The 24048-nt window shown below is 39.8% G+C and overlaps 1 protein-coding gene across 1 annotated transcript in view; it reads right to left on the bottom strand.

The window, feature by feature from the left end:
* RAD50 (RAD50 homolog (S. cerevisiae)) overlaps window positions 1-24042 on the bottom strand; it is a 108426-nt gene extending 84384 nt beyond the window's left edge. Inside the window, exons 1-2 of the mRNA XM_010828422.1 lie at window positions 23668-24042; window positions 21081-21164 (exon numbers count right to left, since the gene is read on the bottom strand). Of these exons, the coding sequence (XP_010826724.1) occupies window positions 21081-21164; window positions 23668-23796 (213 nt within the window). The 5' untranslated portion in view covers window positions 23797-24042. The remainder of the gene's footprint in view (window positions 1-21080; window positions 21165-23667) is intronic.
* Window positions 24043-24048: the final 6 nt, after the last annotated feature.

The following is a 24048-nucleotide window of genomic DNA, read 5'->3' as shown; positions in this document are numbered from 1 at the left end:
CATTAAGTCAACTATACTTCAATAAAATATATATATTAAGAAAAAAAAAAGAAAACTTAAGATGATGCAGAGAAATGGAAAGCTATCCCAAGCTCTTGGCTTGGAAGAACTATTATTATTAAAGTGTTCATACTACCCAAAGCAATCTACAGATTTAAGGCAATCCCTATCAAATTACCCATGACATTTTTCATAGAACTAGAGTAAGTTATTCTAAAATTCATATGGAACCATTAAAGACTAGTATCACCAAAGCAATCCTGAAGAACAAACCAGGAAGCATAACCCTCCTAGATATCAGACAACACTAACAAAACTACAATAATCAAAACAGTGTGGTATTGGCACAAAACCAGACATGGATCAATGGAATGGAATAAGACAGCACAGAAAAATCCACACAACTATGGTCAATTAATTGACAAGACAAGAATTTACAACAAGAAAAAGACTATCTCTTCAGCAAGTGGTGTGGGCAAAATTGGAGAGCCACATGTAAAGCAATGAACTTAGAACACACATTCTCACTATACACAAAAATAAACTCAAAATGGCTTAAAGACTTAAGTATAAAACATGACACCATAAGACTTCTAGAAGAGAGCATTAGCAGAAACATTCTCTGACATAAATCATACCAATGTTTTCTTAGGTCAGTTTCCCAAGGCAATAGAAATAAAAGCAAAAATAAACAAATGGGACCTAGTCAAACTTACAAGCTTTTGCATAGCAAAAGAAACCATAAACAAAATGAAAAGACAACCTATAGAATGGGAGAAAATATCTGCAAACAATGTGATCAAGGGCTAATTTCCAAAATATACAAACAACTCATACAACTCAACAACAGAAAAAACAACCCCATCAAAAAATGGGCAGAAGACCTAAAGAGACATTTCTCCAAAAAAGACATACAGATGGCCAATAGGCCCATGAAAGATGCTCAACATTGCTAATTATTAGAGAATGCAAATCAAAACTACAAGGATGTATCACCTCACACTGGTCAGAATGGACATCATCAAAAAGTCTACAACCAATAAATGCTGGAGAAGGTGAAGAGGAAAGGGAAAACTCCTACACAGTTGGTGGGAATTTAAATTAGTACAGACACTATGGAGAACAGTACTGAAGTTCCTTAAAAAACTAAAAATAGAACTACCATATTATACAGCAATCCCATTCCTGGACATATACCCAGAGAAAACCATGATTCAAAAGGATACATACACCCCAATGTTCACTGTAGCACTATTTATAATAGCCATGACATGGAAGCAACCTAAATGTCCATCAACAGAAGAACTAATAAGGAAGATGTGGTAATATATACAATGGAGTATTAATCAGCCATTAAAAAAAAAGAATGAAATAATGCCATTTGGAGCAACATGGATGGACCCAGAGATTATCATACTGAGACAAAGAGGAATATGATATCACTTATATATGAAATCTAAAAAAATCTTATTTATAAAACAGAAAGATTCACAGACTTCGAAAACAAACTTATAGTTACCAACAGGGAAAGGCTAGGGGTGGAGGATAATTATGAGGTTGAGATTAACATACTACTATATATAAAATTAGGCCTTCCCTGGTGGCTCAGATGGTAAAGCCTCTGCCTACAATGCAGGAGACCCGGGTTCAATCCCTGGGACGGGAAGATCCCCTGGAGAAGGAAATGGCAACCCACTCCAGTATTCCTGCCTGGACAATCCCATGGACGGAGGACCTTGGTTGGCTACTGTCCGTGGGGTTGCAAAGAGTCAGACACGACTGAGAGACTTCATTATCACTCTCACTATATATAAAATACAGGACTTCCCTGTAGGTCAAATGGTAAAGAATCTGCCTGCAATGCAGGAGACCAGGGTTTGATCTCTGGGTCGGGATCCCTGGAGAAGGGAATGGCAATGTACTCCAGTATTCTTGCCTGGAGAATTCCATGGACAGAGAAGCCTGGCAGGCTACAGTTCGTGGGGTTGCAAAGAGTTGGACACGACTGAACAACTAACACACACACATATACGAAATACACAATCAGCAAGGACCTGCTGTAATATCATAAGAGCCTCTAGTCAACATTCTGTAATATTGATTAGGAATAATCAGGGAAAATAATCTGGGGGAAAAAAAGAATGTGGGGGAAAAAGAATCTGGGGGAAAAAAAAGGCGTATGTATTGTATAAGAGAATGATTTTGCTGTACACCTGAAACTAACACAACATTGGAAATCGACTATACCTCAATATGAAATTAAAATTTTTTAAAAGTAAATTAAGGGACTTCTCTAGTGGTCCACTGGCTAAAACTCTGTACTCCCAATGTGGAGAGCTCAGGTTTGATCCCTGGTCAGGGAACTAGATCACACGCCACAACTAAGAATATGAGTGTTGCAACAACAACAACAAAAAATCCCACATGCCACAACTAAGACCCAGTGGAACCACATAAATAAATTTAAATAAATTTTAAGTGAATTAAAAAAATACATGCATGAGGAAAAGTACAGTTCAATTTACCAGAACTATATTATTTACTGACATTATTTTTAAAATAAATGAATTTTATCTTTTTAAGAACCAAGTGTTTGTTTTTAATATTTTAAAAAACAATCACAAGCTTAGAGAAAAATGGAAATACAATATACATCATGACTTTTCCACTCAAACCACCTGAGAATGAATTGCTGATCTGACATCCAAACACCAGTATTTTCTACGAAACAAGGGCATTTTTTACTGTAAAAATCAGGAAATTGAGAATGATATATTACTACCATATGGTCCTCAGTTCCCATTCAATTTTGCCAACTGTCCCAATATGTCCTTTACAATAACAGGATCCAGTTCAGAATTACACATTATATTATGCATTATTCAGAATTACACATTGTTGTCATGTTTCTTTCAATCTGGAACAGTTCCTCAGATTTTCCCTGACTTTCATGACTGATAATTTTAAAAATTACAGAACATTATTTTATAGAATGTGTCCCCAAATTTATATTTTTCTAATATGTCTTCAGGACTAGAATCAGATTATGCCTCTTTACAGCAATACTGGGCTTCCCTGGTGGCTCAGATGGTAAAGCATCTGCCCACAATGTGGGAGACCTGGGTTCCCCTGAAGAAGGAAATGGCAACCCACTCCAGTACTCTTGCCTGGAAAATTCCATGGACTGAGGAGCCTGGCGGGCTACTATCCTTGGGGTCACAAAGAGTCGGACACGACTGAGCAACTTCACTTTTCTACAGCAGTATCACAGAAGTGATGATATATTCTTTACATTGCATCTTATCAGATGGGCACTATTTCAATTTGTATCATTACTGAGAATGTTACCTTCTATCTCCTGGTAAAGGTGGTATCTGCCAGCCTTCTCCATCATATTATTTTTTGCTTTGCTGTCAATATTTGGGAAACAGATACATTGAAACTGTGTAAATGTCTCATATCTCATCAAGCTTTTCCTTCATCAGTTTTAGCACCTCTATTAATGTTTTTTGTATGAATTATTACTGTGATAGCTATCAAAGAATAGTTTTCTTTTTTTTTTTTAAAGAATAGTTTTCTAATTCCATTATTCCTCCTGTATTTATTAAGATTCTACTATAAGGAAGGGATTTATCCTTCACACCCTGCCCCGCACCCAACCCCCCTGCAAATGCCACCTTGATTTTCATTTTTAAAATATCACTATGGACTAACACATTCTTCTCTTGGGCTCTGACTCCCAATCAGGATTTTGTGGATGTTCTCCTCCTACTACTAAATTCTGGACCTCTGTCACAGTGTATGATCTTTATGTATACAATGCTGAATTTGACTTGCTAATATTTTGTTATGGATCTCTGCATTTGTGAGAGTTACTCATCTGTAGTTTTCTTGTAATGCCTTTGTCTAGTTTTTGGTAACACAGTAATATCACCTTCATAAAATGCGTTGGGACATATTTCCTTTGCCTCTTTTCTGAAAACAGTTCGTGTGGAATTGACACTATTTCTTCCTAAAATGTTTTTTTACAATTCACCAGTAAAATTATCAGAACCTGAAACTCTTGGTGTAAGGATTTTCAGTTTCTTCAGTAGGTATATTTTTTGAGTAAACTTTGGTAGTTTATGTTCTTAAGAGAATTTGTTCATTTCATCTAAGTTGCTGAATTTACTGGCATAAACCTCCTAGCAATATTCCCTTATTACCTATATAATGTCTGTAGGATTCACAGTGATGTTGTCTCTTTCATTCCTAATATTGGTAATTTGTGGCTTATTTATCACTTTGCTTAGAGGTTTATTCATTTTATTGATTAAAAAAAGAAAAGAACCACATTCTGCTTTCACTGATTCTATTGTCTCTGTATTCTTTTGCTCTTATCTTTATTTAATTTCTCTCTTTTACTTAGAGTTTAATTAGCTCTTGTCTTTCAAGTTTCTTAAGATAAAAGCTCAAGTCATTAATTCTAGGCATTTTTTCTTTTCTAATATAAACATGTTATCCTATAAATCTTTAACCATTACTTACCTGCAGTCCACAAATATTTATATGGTATGCTTTCATTTTATTTAAAGTATTTTTCAAATTACTTTCATGATTCCTTTTTTGACCCATGGGTTATTGAGAAATGTACTGTCTAATTTTCAAGTATCTGGAGATTTTTTCTTATTGACTTCTAGTCTAATTCTAGCATGGTCAGAAAATATATTCTGTATGACTTCAATCCTTTCCAATTTATTTACACTTGTTTTACAGTTCAGCATATTTGTGAATGTTTTAGAGTGATTAAAAATAATGTGTGCTCTAGCCGAGCCCTGTAGACTCACTGCAGACTCACCAGGAGCAGGAGTGGATGTTGTGAGCACGAGCTGTGGGTGAGGATGGTGCTGCTGTACATTGGCAGAGATCAACCCCTGAGCCTCTGGAGTGGGAGCACTGCCTCCAAGACCCTAGACTACCAGAGAACTAATCCTAGTAGTGTTAGTGTTAGTCACTCAGTCCTGTCCAACCCTTTGTGACCCCATGGACTGTAGCCTGCCAGGCTCCTTTGTCCATGGGATTCTCCAGGCAAGAGTACTAGAGTGGGTTGCCATTCCCTTCTCCAGGGGATCTTCCTGGCCCAGGAATCGAACCTGGGTCTCCTGCACTACAGGCAGATCCTTTACCATCTGAGCTATGCTAAGTCACTTCAGTCGTGTCTGACTCTGTGCGACCCCATAGACGGCAGCCCACCAGGCTCCCCCGTCCCTGGGATTCTCCAGGCAAGAACACTGGAGTGGGTTGCCATTTCCTTCTCCAAAGCATGAAAGTGAAAAGTGAAAGTGAAGCTGCTCAGTCGTGTCTGACTCTTTGCAACCCCATGGACTGCAGCCCACCAGGCTCCTCCATCCATGGGATTTTCCAGGCAAGAGTACTGGAGTGGGGTGCCATTGCCTTCTCCGACCATCTGAGCTATAGGGAAGCCCAAATAGTGAGAATTCACATAAAGGAAACCACTAGAATACAAGACCCAGCATCATCCAACCACCAATAGCACCCTGTGCAGGATGCCTCATCTAAACAGCAAACAAAACAAAAATACAAATCCAATCATTAGCAGACAGGATTACCACCTCACTCAGCCTTGCCCATCAGAGGAAAAACAAACAAACAAACAAAAACTCAGCACAAATCTCACTCCATAAGAAGCTTACACAAACCACTGGTCCAACCTTTAGGAAGGCAGAAACCAAAAGAAAGAATTCAACCTTGAAGCCTGGGAAAAGGAGACCTCAAACACAATAAGTTAAAAAATAATAATAATAATGAAAAGGCAGAGAAATACTACACAAATGAAGGAAGAAACTAGAAACACAGAAGTCCAAATAAATGAAGAGGAAAAAGGCAAACTACCTGAAAAAGAATTCAGAATAATGATAGTAAATATGATCAAATCTAGAGCTGTTGCATCCTCTTGATGATCTGATTCTTCTATCATCATGAAACATCACTTCTTACCCCAATAGCATTACTAGTTCTAAAGTATACTGTCTGATGTTAATATAGCCAATTCAGTTTTCTCTTTATTAGCTGGCATATTTTAGTACATTTTCCATCCTTTTATGTTTAATTTATCTGTATTATTGTATTTAAAAATAGTTATTCCCTCTAAAAAATAATACAAATGAATGTATATGCAAAACATAAATAGATATATAGAAAACAAACTTGTGGATACCAAAGAGGAGGGGAAAGGAATAAATTTGGATAAAGGATTAACAGATACAAGATACTACATACAAAACAGGTAAGCAACAAGAATGCACAAGGAATTATACCCATTTTCTTGTAAAAACCAATAATGCAGTATAATCTGCAAAAATACTGAATCGCTACATTGTACACCTGAAAGTAACACAAAAATGTCAATCAACTATACTTTAGGAAAAAAACAACCTACTGGTCTTCCTTTTTATTGGGGTCTTTTTGTAAGGGAATGCAGAAAAACATTTACTTCTGCTTCATTGACTATGCTAAAGTATTTGTGTGGATCACAACAAACTGTGGAAAATTCCTTAAAGAGATGGGAATACCAGACCACCTTACCTGCCTCCTTAGAAACCTATGTGGGTCAGGAAGCAACAGTCAGAACTAGACATGGAACAACAGACTGGTTCAAAATTGGGAAAACATTTTGTCAAGGCTGTATATTGTTACCCTGCTTATTTAACTTATATGCAGAGCACATCATGCAAAATGCCAGGCTGGATGAATTACAAGCTGGAATCAAGATTGCCAGGAGAAATATCAATAATCTCAGATACACACAGGATAACACTCTAATGGTAGAAAGCAAAGAAGAACTAAAGAGCCTCTTGATGAAAGTCAAAGAGGAGAGTGAAAAAGCTGGCCTAAAACTTAACATCCAGAAAACTAAGATCATGGCTTCTGGTCCCATCACTTCATGGCAAACAGAAGCGGGGAAAACTTCAAGTAGTGACAGATTTTATTATTTTCTTGAGCTCCAACATCACTATGGAAGGTGCCTGCAGCCACAAAATTGAGATACTTGCTCCTTGGAAGGAAAGCTAGAATCTCTATTCAGTTTACAATCCCACTTCTCAACCCCAGTAGCTGTTCTCTGCTAGTCCTCACTGAATCTCATTCTAAAGCACATGCAGCTTAGTATCTGGCAAAAGACTCATGGGTTCCTTATGAAGATTTCTGGGGTCCCATCTCTACACAGCAATCCCACCCCTGAACCGTGCCTCACAATTTACAACCACCTCAGCAAGGCCAAACTTCTTTGTTCCATCTGCCGAGTGACTACTGCTCTCTGTTGGATTCTAATTCTATGCACTGAAGTTTGCAAAGTGTCCCTAGGTAGAAAGCTAGAATAAATGTGTAGTCACCACATATATTTTTCTTTTCTTAGATATCACAACCCAGCATCTATTGTCCAATGCCTGAAAGAGTTGATTCAAATATTTTTTCCAGTTTTATAGTTGTTCATCTTGGGAGCACAAGTATGATACTCATTATTCTGTTGCAACCAAAATCACAAACTCCGGGTTTTGCCTTTTTAAAAAAACCGTAAGTAACTTTTGTTGATCTTTTAATGACTTTTTAGCATAAATTTAACTTTCATATTCATCAACTGTTTAACAAATATTTATTAGGCATTCATTAGCTTTCATGCATTGGAGAAGGAAATGGCAACCCACTCCGGTGTTCTTCCCTGGAGACTCCCAGGGACGGGGGAGCCTGGTGGGCTGCTGTCTTTGTGGTTGCACAGAGTTGGACACAACTGAAGCGGAGCAGCAGCAGCAGCAGCTTTCATGTGTTGTCTTGGTTCAAAAATGACACTTTTTCCTTTGGTGCATGGAAGACAGAGGGGTTAAACAAAAGGGTAGAAAAAGGAATGTTAAGCATCATAAGAGAAGTACAAGATGCTCTGGGAGCACAGAGGAGAGGCATCTAACTTACCTAGGAGAGTACTGGGAAGGTTTCCCAAAAGAAATGAATATTTAAATAGAAACCTGACAAAGATAAGCAGAAGTAAGCAGATGAAAAGATCTGAGACACTGAATGGCTAAAGTAATTTCAGAAAGTTTTCTGCAGAAAGAAGGGAAAAGGAAAGTAGAGACAGAAGATAGTTTCACCAATTAAAAGCTTTCTGAAACATGTTAAAAGAGTTTTGGACTTAAAGCAATGGAAAATCATTAAAGAGTTTTATGATTTTTAAAGGAAAACCATGCAGTAGATAATGCATTTTAGAAGAATCATTTTGTCTTCAGGGTAAACAGACTGGACTGAGGCAAGATAAGGAGCTGAGAGTAATCCAGGAGAAATTTAGATACAGACATCTTAGTGAGGAGGTGGCAAAAGATTAATATTCAGCTTTGCCCGGGGACTTGATCCTATCATTTCATCCCAAGGAAAGTAGCTATTTTAGTCGCTGACTTGTGTCCGACTCTGCAACCCCACGGACCATAACCTGCCAGGCTTCTTTATCCCTGGGATTCTCTAGGCAAGAATACGGGAGTGGGTTGCCATTTCCTTCACCAGGGATCTTCCCGACCCAGGGATTGAACCTGGGTCTCCTGCATTGCAGGCGGATTCTTGACTGAGTTAGGAAGGAAGCCAAGGAAAGTAACTACTGAGATTTTAATCCATGGCAGTTAAAGGATTTTTCACATCTACTTACCAGAAAATGAGTTAAATTGTTTACAATATGCCTGGTTAGTTACAAATAGCCTGGTTAGCCAAATACATATTTTTTCTCCTGGCATCTACCTGTCAAGAAGGCGTATTTTGTAGCATTTCAAGCACAATGCTGTTGTTGATGCTCTTCAAAAAGTAGGGGCTTCCCTGGTGGCTCTTCCTCAGTAAAACTAAGTAATTTATTAAGGCGGAGAAACATATATTACACTTTAGAAGAATTTCCATCCAAAACAAAAAAATATAATAAGCCCTTTTCTTTCCAAACAATCTAGTTGTAAAACCATTAGATGGGGCAGAAGAAGGTACACGTGCATGCTAGCTGGGGTGGGGGGACATGGTAGCTCAGCACGGAGCAGGCTGAATGATCTTGAGTAGGCTGACAAGGGTACACACATGGACAGACAGCTTGGCCCAGGGTTTCCAAAGTCCAAGGGTGTCAATTCAAGCAGGCTCAAAGGGCATCTGTGAGTAGGGATGACCAAGCTCAGGAGAAGGACGACGTCTGTTCTAGGGGAAGGCATACTGTGGGGATGCAGAGCCTGACAACACTGAGGAGGGAATCCACAGGGGCAGGGGGGAGCCTGGGGGGACAATTCAGATGCTAGATTAGAGACAGCCACCCTACAAGAGGCCTCGAGGTAAAGAGTATTTGTGGCTGAGAAAGGTAAGCAAGGTGTTCATGGGTGGAAAATGGGAGGTAGCCTAGCATGGAAAGTCAGAGCCCAGGCGGAATGGGAAAACATCCACATGAGGGTCCAGCGTGAGGAGTTACAGCCCAAGCAGGATGAAGAGGGTTTGGACATGGCGGGTAGAGTTGGTCCAGTATGGAGTGTTTGAGTTCTGGTGCACCAATAGGAGATTCATTACCTATAAGGGGATTGATCAAATAAGTAAATCTATTGAGGACATAGTTGGAAAAAAAAAGAATATAGTAAATTCCTTGCCTCTTACTCCCTTCATTTTATTTACCAGGCAAACCCTCAACCTTGATTAAATCCAACTTTTCAACTCACTCAGTGTCTGCCACTGAGCAGCTGAAGAAAACTGAAAACACACAAACATAATGGTTGCTCTCCCTATAAATTTTCACCCACAAACCTCAAGTGACCCCTTGACACCGTCACGTAACGCTTTAACACTTCCCTAATCAAATTACTCTGAAATAAAGACTACCTTTTAATTTTACTAGCTTCAATCATCCCCTTCTCCCACTCTCAGCTAATGATTTCACTTCTTTTTTCCACTGAGACTATAGAAACAATCAAAAGAGAATTGGTTCATTCTCTCACTACTAAATTTACCATATGTACTCTGCCTGCCATCCTTTTACAATGGACAAACATTGTGTACTCTCGTTAACTCCTTCAGTTGAGCAATGGATCTTATCTCTTCTTGCCTACGCAAGGATTTTGCTCTATAATTGTCCCCTCCCTTAGACCAATTTCCCCCTCTATCCAGTGTCATTCCTATCAATTTATAAATGTTCTAGTATCTCCCACTTTTAGGAACGCAATAATATGACCGCAAAATGGGATAAAGAAACTGCTGAGGAAACAAGCATCCAGAAAATTTACAGTATCAGCCAGAAGCAAAACAAACTTGATGAGATGCAGACAACAGAGAAATGAGCTTCTGAGGGTCCAGGTCAACTGAAGAAATGCAAATTAGGTAGAAGAAGAATGGATGTACTTACGTAGCTGAAAGTCTGAAAGAAGTAGAGGAGAAAGGTGTGAAGTTAGGCAAATACAGCAACATGGAAATCAAAGTACCTAAAAAGATAGAAACAACTGAACACAGGTAAGAAAAATTACTGAGAAAAACCAGAAGAACCCAGGCATTTGTTTAAGATAAACAATATTAGGTGCAGGGTCAAATTAAAACAGGGAAATAGAAAGACAAGAGAAGTTGAAGATATAAGAGGGGGAGAGAAACTGAAATGTTGAGAAGAACATAGCATATTGGGAAAACCGAGGGGATGTGGGCAATTCAGGTGAGGGGAATGGCTCCACCCACAGTAGGAGGTGTGAGTGACTCAGGAGAGAAGAGTTGATGAACAAGTGTGGGTGGGAGCTCAGAACTGGAAAATGAGAGCAGCCGAAAAGCGGGTAATAAGTGAAGAGAGCTAAACCACCATAGCCAGAAGAACCACAGACAGGACATAAGCAGATACCTGAGAAAAACAGCTCTAAAAAGATGAAAGCAATTGGAAAGGGGGTGGGTGATAGATGAGACTGGCAGAGATACTAGAGCATCAATCAACATGGAAACATCCAGAAAATACACACATATGTAGAAAAAACAGGAACAAAAGCAAAAAAAAACTCTTCTTGATCCTGCAAACCTTTTCAGTTATTGCCCCATCTCTTTCCACTTATAGCAAAACTCATAAAACAATTCTACCCGTTTTACTTCCTTACCTCCTGTTTTCTCAGATTACTAAAATTGGTTTTGTCAAGATCACCAATGACCTTCACATAGTCAAATGTGCTTCTTGATTGAGCTATCCACATACCTGACACAGCTGATGACTCCTCTTTCTTGTGACACTATTCTTTTGTCTTCTAAGACACCATTCTCTATTTTCCTTACTTAACTAGTTGTTTTGTTTTTTTTTAGCATCTTTCACTGGCTCCTCCTCTTTCTTATTTCTAAATGCTAATATGCTTTAGGCTAGGGTTTTCTCTATATTCACTTCCTAGGAGATCCCATCAGGCTTTAAGACTGACTATATACATATGTTGCCATTTCCTCCTCCAGGGGGTCTTCCCGACCCAGGGATCAAACCCAGGTCTCCCGCATTGGAGGCAGACACTTTAACCTCTGAGCCACCAGGGAAGCCTATATACATATGTAAGTGTACGCATCAATGATTCCTAATTTTAACTCAAACCTCCCCTCAGACATACTTCTATTTACCTACCGGACATCTCCTTTCGATATCTAACAAACATAACAAACACCCCAATCTACATGTGGGTTGTTTTTTTCCTCTTTTTTAACTGCACCACTCGGTTTGCAGGACCTTAATTCCCTGACCAAGGACTGAACCCGGGGCGGAGGGAGCGGGGTGGTGGGCCCTGGCAATGAAAGCACCAAGCCCTAACCACTGGACTGCCTGGGAATTCCCATCCCAATTTATACATTTAAACCAGAGGCCCTCAAACGTCCTTTTCCAGAGTTTTCCTCATTACTACTATTTTGTCTATTTGCTAAAGTCAAAAAACTTGAAGTTCTGTTTGATGCTTCTATTTTTCTCATACACCACTACCCAAATCAATAGCTAATCGGCTGGTTCTACCTTTAAAACATCCCAAATCCAAGCATTTGTCATATTTCCTACCATTACCACTTAATCAAGCCACCAATATTCCTCACCTGGATTACCACAAAATGCCCTTCATCAGTCTTCACCCTTCTACCCTTGCCGTTTATGGACAGTCCTCTCACAGCTAGACTGAGCACTTTAAAATACAAACTATGCCCTTTTCCTGCTTAAATCTTCTAATGGATTCCCATTTAAATTAGAACCCCAAATCCTACAGGATCTAGACCCTTCAACTATTCTAACTTAATTTTCTACTAGTCTTCCCCTGATTATTTTGCTCCTCCCCTTGTGATTCCTTGAACACACCAAATATGATCCTACCTCACGGACTCTGCAGTTAGTATTAACACTGACGGGAGTGTTCTTTCCTCAGACTTTAAAAGACCCACTCCCTGTTAAATGAATGAATAAGTATTTAGAGATAATTTGTTGCTATTAGAAAAGAGATTCTTCTTTTCTATAGAAAACAATTTCAATAATGAAGCAGGAGGGCCTTCCCTGGTGGTCCAGTGGTTAAGACTTCACATGTCCACTGCAGGAGGAACAGGTTCAATCCCTGGTTGGGGAACCAAGATCCCACATGACACAGCCAGAAAAAGAAAAGAATGGGTCAGGAAAACAAGTTTACAGACTATCAGAATAGTTCAAAGGGAAGAAGGTGGTGGCTTGGACCAGGAAAACAGTAGGGATGAAACGAAGGGGCATGTTCTGGACATGCTGTAGAAGAGTACGTAAGAACTGCTTATGAATTAGAAACAAGAAGAGATAAAGGAATCACTAAAAGAATGACAAACAGGTTTCTGCATGAGCAAAGGTGCAGATGACATCATTTATTAAACTGCAGGGTGCTGATGCTGAGGTAGTAACAGGCTTGAGAATGTGAGAGGAATGGGGGAACAGGGAACCAAGAGTTCTATTTTCAGTATGTTATATTGGAGATCCCCATTAAATACTTAAACAGCTGGACATATATGTCTACAGTTTAGGAAAGAAGTTAGGACTAAATACAATATTTGGGAATTCATCAGCATGTAACTGTACAGGGAACCACTGACCCAAACTGCCTGTCAAGGCCAGGCCCTATAGTAACCATCTGCATGGGTTATCTTACAACAGGAGTTCTTGGTAAAGAATGTGGAACTAACAAGCTACCACCAACCGGAAGAATTTTCGAAACATCAAAAGGAGACAGGAGACATTAATCCATGTGTCCTACCAATCTCCCAGAATCCTTCTCACTGGAATCTATCCTCGACGAGCAATGAGAACAGCACCAGGAAGGACCCTGAGTCAGAATGATTGGCCAGAGATAACCTGGAAAGTAACCCTATTAGCATAAAACCGAGACCACGAGTCACACGACAGAGCAGTTCTCCTGAGTTCCCTTACTCTGCTGCTCTTTGCCCGAGTACCCCTTCCCAATGAAGTTACTTGCTTTTTCAGCACATGTCTCCTCAGACAATTCGTTTCTGAGTGTTAGACAAGAGCCCACTCTTGGGCCCTGAAAGAGGTCCCTCTTCCTGCAACATAACCAATACTTAAAGCTGTGAGAATGAATATCATCCAAGAAGAGTCAGGCAAAAGTAGACTCATTAAAGGAGACTAAAGGATGGCCCATCAAAAAAGAGGTATGAGATTATGGTGTCATGAAAGCCAAGAGAGCAATGTTTTAAAAAAAAAAAGAGGAAAACCAATTATTAATACATCAAATCTGCAGAGAAAGTATTGAGAACTAGAAAATAACCGTTTTGAAACTTCCCTGGTGGTCCAGTGACTAAGACTCTGTGCTCCCAACACAGGAGACCCTGGCCAGGAAACTAGAACCCACATGCCACAAGATACAAAGACAAAGATTCGCATGTCACAACTAAAAAAAGAGAAGATCCCACATGCCACAAGATCAAAGACTCCAACGTGCCACCACAAAGATTTGGCACAGCTAAACAAAATTTTTTTTTAAAGTTATCTGGCAATATGGAGATTACTGGTGACCTTACAAGAGCAGTTTTAGTGAGGGGGAAAAAAAGAAAATCTAAACAGAGTAGGCTGGGGAGAAAAGGGGAAGCAATAAAGTGAAAACAATGAGTACACATAACTCTTAAGAATTTTGGTATAAACAGAACAAAGAGTAGTAGCCAGAGGCTGAACTGGAGTAAAGGGAGAGTTTGTTTGTAGACTGGTGCAACCTGACCATGTTTATCTGCTGACGTAAATGATACCCTAAAGAGGGAGAAACTGAATGCAGGAGCAAAGACAGCTGAAAGGCAAAATGCCTGACTTGACAAAAGTGACTGATATTGGATCTAGGTTCCAAGAGGACTTAATTGACCTTAAAACAAATGATAAACAATGTACCCCTATCACAAAGGTGAAAACACTACAGATATATATGCAGGGTAGTTTGGTAGATTTAATTATTGGAAATGAGGACTTTCCATCTGATTCCTTCTACTTTCTCAAGAAAACACAAGGCAAGATCATCCATCAATTGAACAGAGTACATTTTAAGTTTAAGAGAAGGTGTGAAATAGTCATTGTAGAAAAGGCTCAGTAAATGTAGTAAATGATTTACTATTTCTAAAGAAAAATTAATTCCTTTGTTGGGAACAATTAAATCATACTAAGGATAATTAGTAACACTAGGAGTACACAAAAGTAGTATACAGAAAAGATCTTAATGACCTGGATAACCACGATGCTGTGCTCATTCACCTAGAGCCAGACATCCTGGAGTGCAAAGTCAAGTGGGCTGTAGGAAGCATCACTACAAACAAAGCTAGTGGAGGTGATGGAACTCCAGCTGAGCTATTTCAGATTCTAAAAGATGATGCTGTTAAAGTGTTGCATTCAATATGCCAGCAAATTTGGAAAACTCAGCAGTGGCCACAGGACTGGAAAAGGACAGTTTTCATTCCAATCCCAAAGAAGGGCAATGCCAAAGAATGTTCAACACGCGGCACAACTGCACTCATTTCACACGCTAGCAAAGTAATGCTCAAGATTCTCCAAGATAGGCTTCCAACAGTATATGAACCAAGAACTTCCAGATGTTCAAGCTGGATTTAGAAAATGCAGAAGAACCAGAGACAAATTGCCAAATCAGCTGGATCATAGAAAAAGCAAGAGAATTCCAGAAAAACATCTACTTCTGCTTCACTGACTACACTAAAGCCTTTGTGTGGATCACAACAAACTGGAAAATTCCTTAAAGAAATGGGAATACCAGATCACCTCTCCTGAGAGACCTGTACGCAGGTCAAGAAACAACAGTTAGAACCAGACATGGAACAATGAACTGGTTCAAAACTTGGAAAAGAGTAGTTCAAGGCTGTATATTGTCACCCTGCTTATTTAACTTATATGCAGAGTATATCATGTGAAATGCAGGCCTGGATGAAACACAAGCTGGAATCAAGATTGCCAGGAGAAATATCAATAACCTCAGATATGCAGATGATACTACCCTTATGGCAGAAAGCGAAGAGGAACTAAAGAACCTCTTGATGAAAGCGGAAGAGGAGAGTGAAAAAGCTGGTTTAAAACTCAGCATTCAAAAAACTAAGATCATGGCATCTGGCCCCATCACTTCATGGCAAACAGATGGGGAAACAATGGAAACAATGACAGACTTCATTTTCCTGGGCTCCAAAATCACTGCAGATGGTGACTGCAGCCGTGAAATTAAAAGATGCTTACTCCTTGGAAGAAAAGCTATGACAAACTCAGCATACTAAAAAGCAGAGACATTACTTTGCCAACAAAGGTCTGTAGAGTCAAAGTTATGGTTTTTCCAGTAGTCATGTATGGCTATGAGAGTTGGACCATAAAGAAACTAAGTGCTGAACTGATGCTTCTGAACTGTGGTGTTAGAGAAGACTCTTGAGAGTCCCTTGGACTGCAAGGAGATCAAACCAGTCAATCCTAAAGGAAATTAGTCCTGAATATTCATTGGAAGGACTGATGCTGAAGCTCCAATACTTTGGCCACCTGATGAGAAGAACTGACTCACTGGAAAAGACCCTGATGCTGGGAAAGACTGAAGGTAGGAGAAGGGGACGACAGAGGATAAGATGGTTGGATGGCATCACCGACTCAATGGACATGAGTTTGAGCAAGCTCTGGGAGATGGTGAAGGACAGGGAAGCCTGGCATGCTGCAGTTCATGGGGTCGCAAAGAGTCGGACACGACTGAGCAACTGAACACCACCACTAGGAAACCAAGCTGAGTGCCTTGTGGATAATTTCCCTTAAAGATAAGGATTGGCACAAAACAAAGTCAGACAATCTGGGATATACTGGGTTGTACCTAATACAAATTCTTAAGTTCTTACTTATGACCGTAATAATACTGTTAGCTATATTATTTTTTTACATTGCCTGTTTTATAAGATTGTCATTTCTTGCATTTACCATTGTGTGACTGAGTCTCCAACAAAAATATATAGTTCTATATGAGGTCAATGACTATAACAGTGGTACTCTTATGAGAAGAAGCTACAAGAGGGAATTTTTTCCTAGACCGTAAGAACCTAGTAATTAATACAGGTGGTATAGAAATTTATGGCTACTGTTAGTAAGGCCTAGTCCAATAATAGCTCACTGAGCAGCCTAGCAACAAAATTTCACCAGACCCAGGAATGAGCATTCCAAGCACCATGGGATGAAATGGTTATGAAAGGGCCCTTTTTATGACCATAAAATTTATGACCATAAAGGGGCCCTGACAACTGGAGACTGGCACTTGCCACCTACCGCTGTAGGTTGGTGGCAAGGATTAAATCATGAGCCGCTGCAGCTGCTGACCTTTAAACACTCCCTAAAAGAGGTTCAGGGTAGAGATCAGTAATGAGGCACTCACTCTGTGCTCTGGGAAAAACTGACAAAACAGGCCTTCAGATAGATATTTTCAGGAGATTTTATGAGCCCAAATTCTTGCATCTTCTCATACCTAGAGAGGTACTAACATCATTAATGGCACCATGTGCTTTGACTATTATGGAGAAAACCACAATTAAAAGTCAAAATGGAGTAACTATGCTTTAGACATCCAAGGCAATACTAAGTGACACTTAGTACTGGGTGTGATTTCAGACAAGTCCTTGTATTGTTGAGAACTTAAGTTTTCTGAGCAGTATCAGTCTTGAGATGCCACCAGCCATTCTCAAAACAGTGTCTGCTAACAGCTGGCAACTACAACCTTACTTTTTAAAAGTCTCCTCTTATAACTATTACATTTTTAGATATTAAAATTGCTTTACAAAATAACAAAAAGAAGAGACATGTATGATGATCAACAGCTTCTATTATTTATGTGTTAATATCACATCAAAGGTTAAAACCTAGTTAGATTAAACTAGACAACTGGCTACCTGGTTACAAGTCTCCCCAAAGCACTAGGTCCAAACTGGGTTTAGGCTTATTTTCCTGAGAAGAAATGAGATCTGTTTTGTCTATTAATGTCAGGTTATCCAACCGAGTCTATAACACCCACATCAAATCACACTGGGCTAACAGAAGCAGACATCAAAAATATGTAAGATCAAAAAAAAAAAAAAATATGTAAGATCATGCCAAATGGCTCCATCCCTTCTGACAGGGTAACCCCAGTACTGACTCTATATGGACCAGGATCAAAATTGCTACCATATATAACCTGGTTCTTACTCCTGCTTGGGCCCTGGTTATAATAGTTCATTTATTGGTTTTTGGCCCCTGCCTTTTTAATCTACTTGTTAAGTTTGTCTCTTCCAGATTACAGTAGTTTCATATCAAGACAATGGCGATGCGGAGATGCCAGCCACTCCTCAGAACAGATCCTGCTGGTGTAACAACAGAGGTCATCCTGGGCCCTTTATTGAGACAGGGTGAGAGCTCTGTGACCCCAACTAGGTAGGCTTACAAGCCCCATGCCAGCCCAAAAGACAGACCTTCACCCTTTATCCTCCCAATAAAGATTTCTTGGGGTTCACATCTCTCAGGGGGGATTTGAGACAGGAGATAGATGTGCCCCGGGCTGAGCAGCTGGAGTTTGCCCCTGTGGACAGATACTCCAAGACGAAAATAACAGCAGAAGTGAGGAGGACCTGAGCCCTGCCCAGATAGAGACCACATATTTCTCATTCTTGAGGTCAAGGAGACATTCCCAACAACACATGCACAGAAAGGCTCCTAAGGGGCCAAAAAAATGGGGGAACCACCCCATGGTAGATGATGTCAACCTGCCCATAGGCCTCTTCACTAGAATCCACCTTGGCTGAAAAATGTGCGCTCACACAGGGGAGGACCTTGAGTTAAATCAAATACAGGCTCAGAACCAGGCAAAGTAATATGACTGGCCAGAGAAAACCTGGAAGGAATGTCCCATATAAGTGATTCAAACTACCTCCAGGGCATGATTCTCTGAGGCTGCTCATGTGAGTCTATTCATACATATTCTTTTTCTTTCAAATAAACACTTCACATGTTTCATGACTTTCTGTCTCTGTGGAAATTAATTTCTACAAAACAATGGGCCAGGGCCTTGTCAGTGACCACTGGCCCTGATGGTCTAGAGTCTAGGATTCGGTGCTCTATTGCAGCCTGACTTCAGTCTCTGGCCAGGGAGCCAAAATCCTGCTTCAAGCCACTGCAGGCCAAGATTGCCCGAGATCACTTTCATAATCAGTTATCTTTAGCCATATAAAAGTGGAAACAATTTAAAATACTATCAACAGTGCATCAGTTAAATAAGCTAGAGAATATAAACTCAATTGAATACTATTAAGTAATTAAAAATAATGAAAGTGAAAGTGAAGTCGCCCAGTCGTGTCCAACTCTTCACGACCCCATGGACTGCAGCCCATCAGGCTCCTCCGTCCATTGCATTTTCCAGGCAAGAGTACTGGAGTGGGGTGCCATTGCCTTCTCCGAAAAATAATGAAACAAAAGCATATATATCTTAATGTATCTGCAGGTGGCGCAGTGGTAAAGAATCCATCTGCCAACGCAGGAGACACTGGTTTGTTTCCTGGGTTGGGAAGATCCCTGGGAGAAGGCAACCCACGCCAGTATTCTTCTGGGAAATACCATGGACAGAGGAGCCTGGAGGGCTACAGTTCATGGGGCCACAAGAGTTGGACATGACTTAGCAACTAAAAAAACAGCAACAAAAATATCACAAAATAAATACTTGATTTGTACAATAGTCAAAATAAAATTCTATTAATATACTAAAATATTTATGTGAGTGTATTTGTATACAGAGGTTTTTTTTCCATAAACATACAAAAAAGCCTGGAAGAAATACACAACAAACTCTTGGGAAGCAGGGGTAATGAGAGGCACAGGACCTCACTACACATACGCCAAAGTAAAACCTACTTCGGGAAGAGAGATAAATCAGGAGTTTGGGATTAGTAGATACATAGTAATATATATAAGATAAGAGTGATTTAACACAGGCAACAATATTGTATATCTTGTAACAAGCTATAATGGAAAATAATCAAAAAATACACGCATATCACTGAATCACTTTTCTGTATACCTGAAACTAATGCGATATTGTGAATCAACTATACTGCAATAAAAAAAAGGAAAAACTATAAACCAAAATGTATATAGAAAAGTCTATGTCCTAAACACACACTAATAGTTAAAACACCATAATTCAAAGATTCATACACAGACTTTCATCATGGTACATTTTAATGAAAAACTAAAAGCAAGGCTAAATATAAGAAAATGATGCAATCATTAAAAATGTTCATAAAAGGTTAGGTGTTTTAAGTAGAAAATATTTCAGACAAAGAAGTACAAAGATTTAAAAAGCACCTATGTACATATATACAATAGAGTATTACTCAGCCATTAAAAAGAATGCATTTGAATCAGTTCTAATGAGGTGGATGAAACTGGAACCTATTATACAGAGTGAAGTAAGTGGGAAAGAAAAACACCAATATAGTATACTAACCCATACATATGGAATTTAGAAAGATGGTAACGATGACCCTATATGCAAGAGAGACACAAGATGAGAGACACAGATGTGAAGAACAATCTTTTGGACTCTGAGGGAGAAGGCGAGGGTGGGATGATTTGACAGAGTAGTGTTGAAACGTGAAGCAGATCGCCAGTGCAGGTTCAATGCATAAGACAGGGTGCTCAGGGCTGGTTCACTAGGATGACTCTGGGGGATGGAATCGGGAGGGAGGTGGGCGAGGGGTTCTGGATGGGGAACACATGTGCAGCCGTGGCTGACTCATGTCAATGTATGGCAAAAACCACTACAATATTGTAAAGCAATTAGCCTCCAATTAAAGTAAGTAAATTAATAAAATAAAAAGTACCCATGTACCAAACACCCAGACTAAGAATTTAATGCAGTTTTTAATAACACAGGACTAGATGATAATGTTAGATGGAAAAAAAGCTCAGAATACAAAATTAAGAGTATGACTTCAGCTACTTAAGACAGTACGTAAAGGAGAAGAAACACATGAAAATGTCAACAATGGCTATCACTCACTGACTGTACATGAGTGACTTTCATATCTCATATTGTTCCACTGCCAAGTTTTCTACAATGAGCTATCACTTTTATCATTATAAAAATTTTATTAAAAAAATGTTTCTGGAGTAGGAAATAGCAACCCACCCCAGTATTTTTGCCTGGAAAATCCCATGGACAGAGGAGCCTGGTAAGCTGCAGTCCATGGGGTTGCAGAGTTGGACGTAACTGAGCACGCACATACAAAACAGAAACAGACTCACAGAGAACAGACTTGTGGTTGTCAAGGAGACGAGGGGAGGAGGAGGGGTGGACTGGGAGTTTGGAGTCAACAGATGCAAACTATTACATTTAGCATGGATACACAACAGGGTCCAACTCTATAGCACAGGAAGCTATATTCAATATCCTGTAATAAACCATGATAGAAAAGAATATGAAAAAGTATATAACTGAATCATTTTGCTATGCAGAAATTAACACATATTAACACAATCAAATCAACTATACTTCAATAAAATTAAAAAATAAAAGAAAAAAAAATTTCACTGGCATCATTACCTTGGGATCGTGAACAAATGTATTTCCTTTGGTTCCAGGAGGAAAATCTCCAGTACAAATATATTTTAGACATTCAATGATGGTCTAAAGAAATAGAAAATTATATTATTTACTTATTAGAAAACTGCAGAATTTAACCATAAAATGTTAATTCATTATAAATGTTTATAAAAAAGACTATAAAATACATGATTAGGTAAATTTTGATATTATAAAACCTGACATATAAATATAGAAAAGCTATATAATTAAGAAGGTATACTGAAATAAAAAATAATTATTATTTTGGGAGGAAAATTTTCTATTTCTTATTAAACTGTTTTTAATAACATTGGCTTAAACAGCTCACCATAGCTGATTATACTATATTGTATAAATGAGATTTATTGAGAGTGAAACTTAAATGTTCTCACACACACACATAAAAGGATAAAAAGTGAGGCTGATACCCTGCAGGGCCCTGTGGGGCTCCTGGGCACAAGGACTTTCTGTGTTCCCCATTTCTTTGATTATAGGAAGCAGCCTTCATTCACCCTCCATGACCTTCCCTGAGTTCCAAAGGGCAGATTCATGCAATAAAGTTATTTAGGGGAGGGAGGGGATGAGACCAGAGAGAGACAGTCAAGAGCAGCCTTGGGGTAAGGTCCTGTTTCCCTACCAACAGATACACACACTATCACAATATCTTTGAGCTACTCTGCAGATACGGACGGAGAAGGCCCTGGCACCCCACTCCAGTACTCTTGCCTGGAAAATCCCATCGACGGAGGAGCCTGGTGGGCTGCAGTCCATGGGGTCGCTAAGAGTGGGACACGACTGAGCGACTTCACTTTCACTTCTCACTTTCATGCATTGGAGAAAGAAATGGCAACCCACTCCAGTGTTCTTGCCCGGAGAATCCCAGGGATGGGGGAGCCTGGTGGGCTACCGTCTATGGGGTCGCACAGAGTCGGACACAACTGAAGCGACTTAGCAGCAGCAGCAATACCGAAACCCCTCCAGGTGGGATGCTGCCCAGGACATGCAGACCCCAGAGTAATTACACCTGAGGGTTGATGATGTTGACTCCTACTTCCCTCACCATCAGAAGAACGGCCAGGAGCTAATCATGCTGTTACTAGAAAACTTGTCACTATATTCCCCAGCTGGGGACACATGGTTTGGAGGGCATGAGCCCGCTGTGTCCCCCTTTCCATGGCAAAGCAATAAAGCTACCCTTTTCTACTTCACCCAAAACTGTCTCCGGGATTTAATTTGGCAACGTTGTACAGAGAAGCTGAGCTTTCTGGTTCAAGGTGATAGATATTTTAACTAACTAGAAGAAGAGAAACCTTTTGGGGAACACATGTTTGTCAAATCACCATGATGTATACTTTAAATAGCCTACAATGTATATGCTATTATACTCCAATAAAGCTGAATTTTTTTTTTAAGTTGAAACAAAACAAGTGGCTAGTATCAACCTTATGTGACAGGTACTATACTAACCACTTTTACATACATTAAGCATTTAATTCTCACATTAACCCTAGGCCATAGAAACTATTTTTAACATCCATTTTATAAATGAGAAAACTAAGGCAAAGAACATTTAGGTCACTTTTGCCCAGTCACACAATAAATGGAGAAGCAAAAAAAAAAAAAAAAAATTCTGTATTCAAGCAGCTAGGGCTCATAAACACTAAACATACTAACCTCTCCATCAGTACCACTTAATATAGTGCTTAGGTACATAAAAAAGCATCAGTAAATAATCTTTCTACATAAATAAACAAGAGTCTGGCATTTAACTCAACACCAAACCTTGTCTTTCTCTATGCTTTCCACTTCCTCTTCTCCCTGTTACAATGATACCACCTTGCTTTGCTCAAACCACCCTTTCAGACCAGAGAGCTTCTTGGCTACACTTCTTTCATAATTGCATACCATTCCAGGGCTCAACTCAAATTTCTAAGTATTTCCAGGGTTTTAAAAAGTCACAGTATATGTGCTGTGCTCTAACCTTTATTTGAACTAGGTAAGAGCATCCCAACAATAAAATGGTTTCCCAATTTAACCAAGCCCCAATGGATGTTTCATTTTAAAACTGTTATTTACCTAGTCATTATGCTTAGTAGGGATAGTCGGTTTTCTTAAAGTCATACATTTATATTTATATTTTATAACAACAACAACAAAAAAATCCCCAACGGGGACAACTACCAGGAAATGAATGCTATGCCATGAGAATAAAGAGAATTAAGAAAACATGAATATAGACAAAAAAAAAAGTTCCTGTGGGGCTGTGAGCTCCGTAAGCTCACGCAGTTAGCTCCCGGCCTCTCGGGATTCTCAAGAAAACCTTGTCCACTGGGCAGCAGTGGACAAAAGTCTGGTCGGCGCCTCAGGTGACAGACACCTGAAGGCCACACCAAGCCATGCTCCCGGGCACGGAAGTCAGCTGACGACCCAGGTGTACCCTGGGGCCCCAGGAGCTGAGTCATATTGACTCCTCTCACCCTAGAGTTCCGAACTCTGCAGATATTCTACTCCAGATTTGTAACACGTGGCGACCCATAAACTGAAGGCGGCTCCTTAGAGGACTTACCGTTTTCCCCGCCCCATTGGGTCCAACCAAAATTGTAAGGGGACTGAAGAAAGTGATAATTTGTTTATCTTTATCCTCTATTCCAAAACTCCGCACGCCCTGAATGCTCATCTTTTCGATCCGGGACATGTTTGCAAACGTTTCGTTTCTCAACAGCTGGGGTCTAGATCCCGGGGCCCACCAAAGTTTAGCAGCGAGGCCGGAGCACAGCAAGAACGGGTCGTAAGGACTCCAGCGTCTTGGAAGGCTCGAGGTGGGACCGTCCCTCCCACAGTGGCTTTCTTCCCTGCTGCAGGACGAGAGCGGGGGTGGGGGCCAGCCCGGGGCTGCCCACGACACACGCGGGCAGTACCCCAGGCCCAGGGAGCCCGAGACCGAGGC

This window comes from Bison bison, unplaced genomic scaffold (genome assembly GCF_000754665.1).
Source record: "Bison bison bison isolate TAMUID 2011002044 unplaced genomic scaffold, Bison_UMD1.0 scf7180017864492, whole genome shotgun sequence".
In the NCBI taxonomy this organism is placed as follows: Eukaryota; Metazoa; Chordata; class Mammalia; order Artiodactyla; family Bovidae; genus Bison; species Bison bison.
The sequence above is the reverse complement of the archived record's forward strand: the minus strand, read 5'-3'. Positions and strand labels throughout refer to the sequence as shown.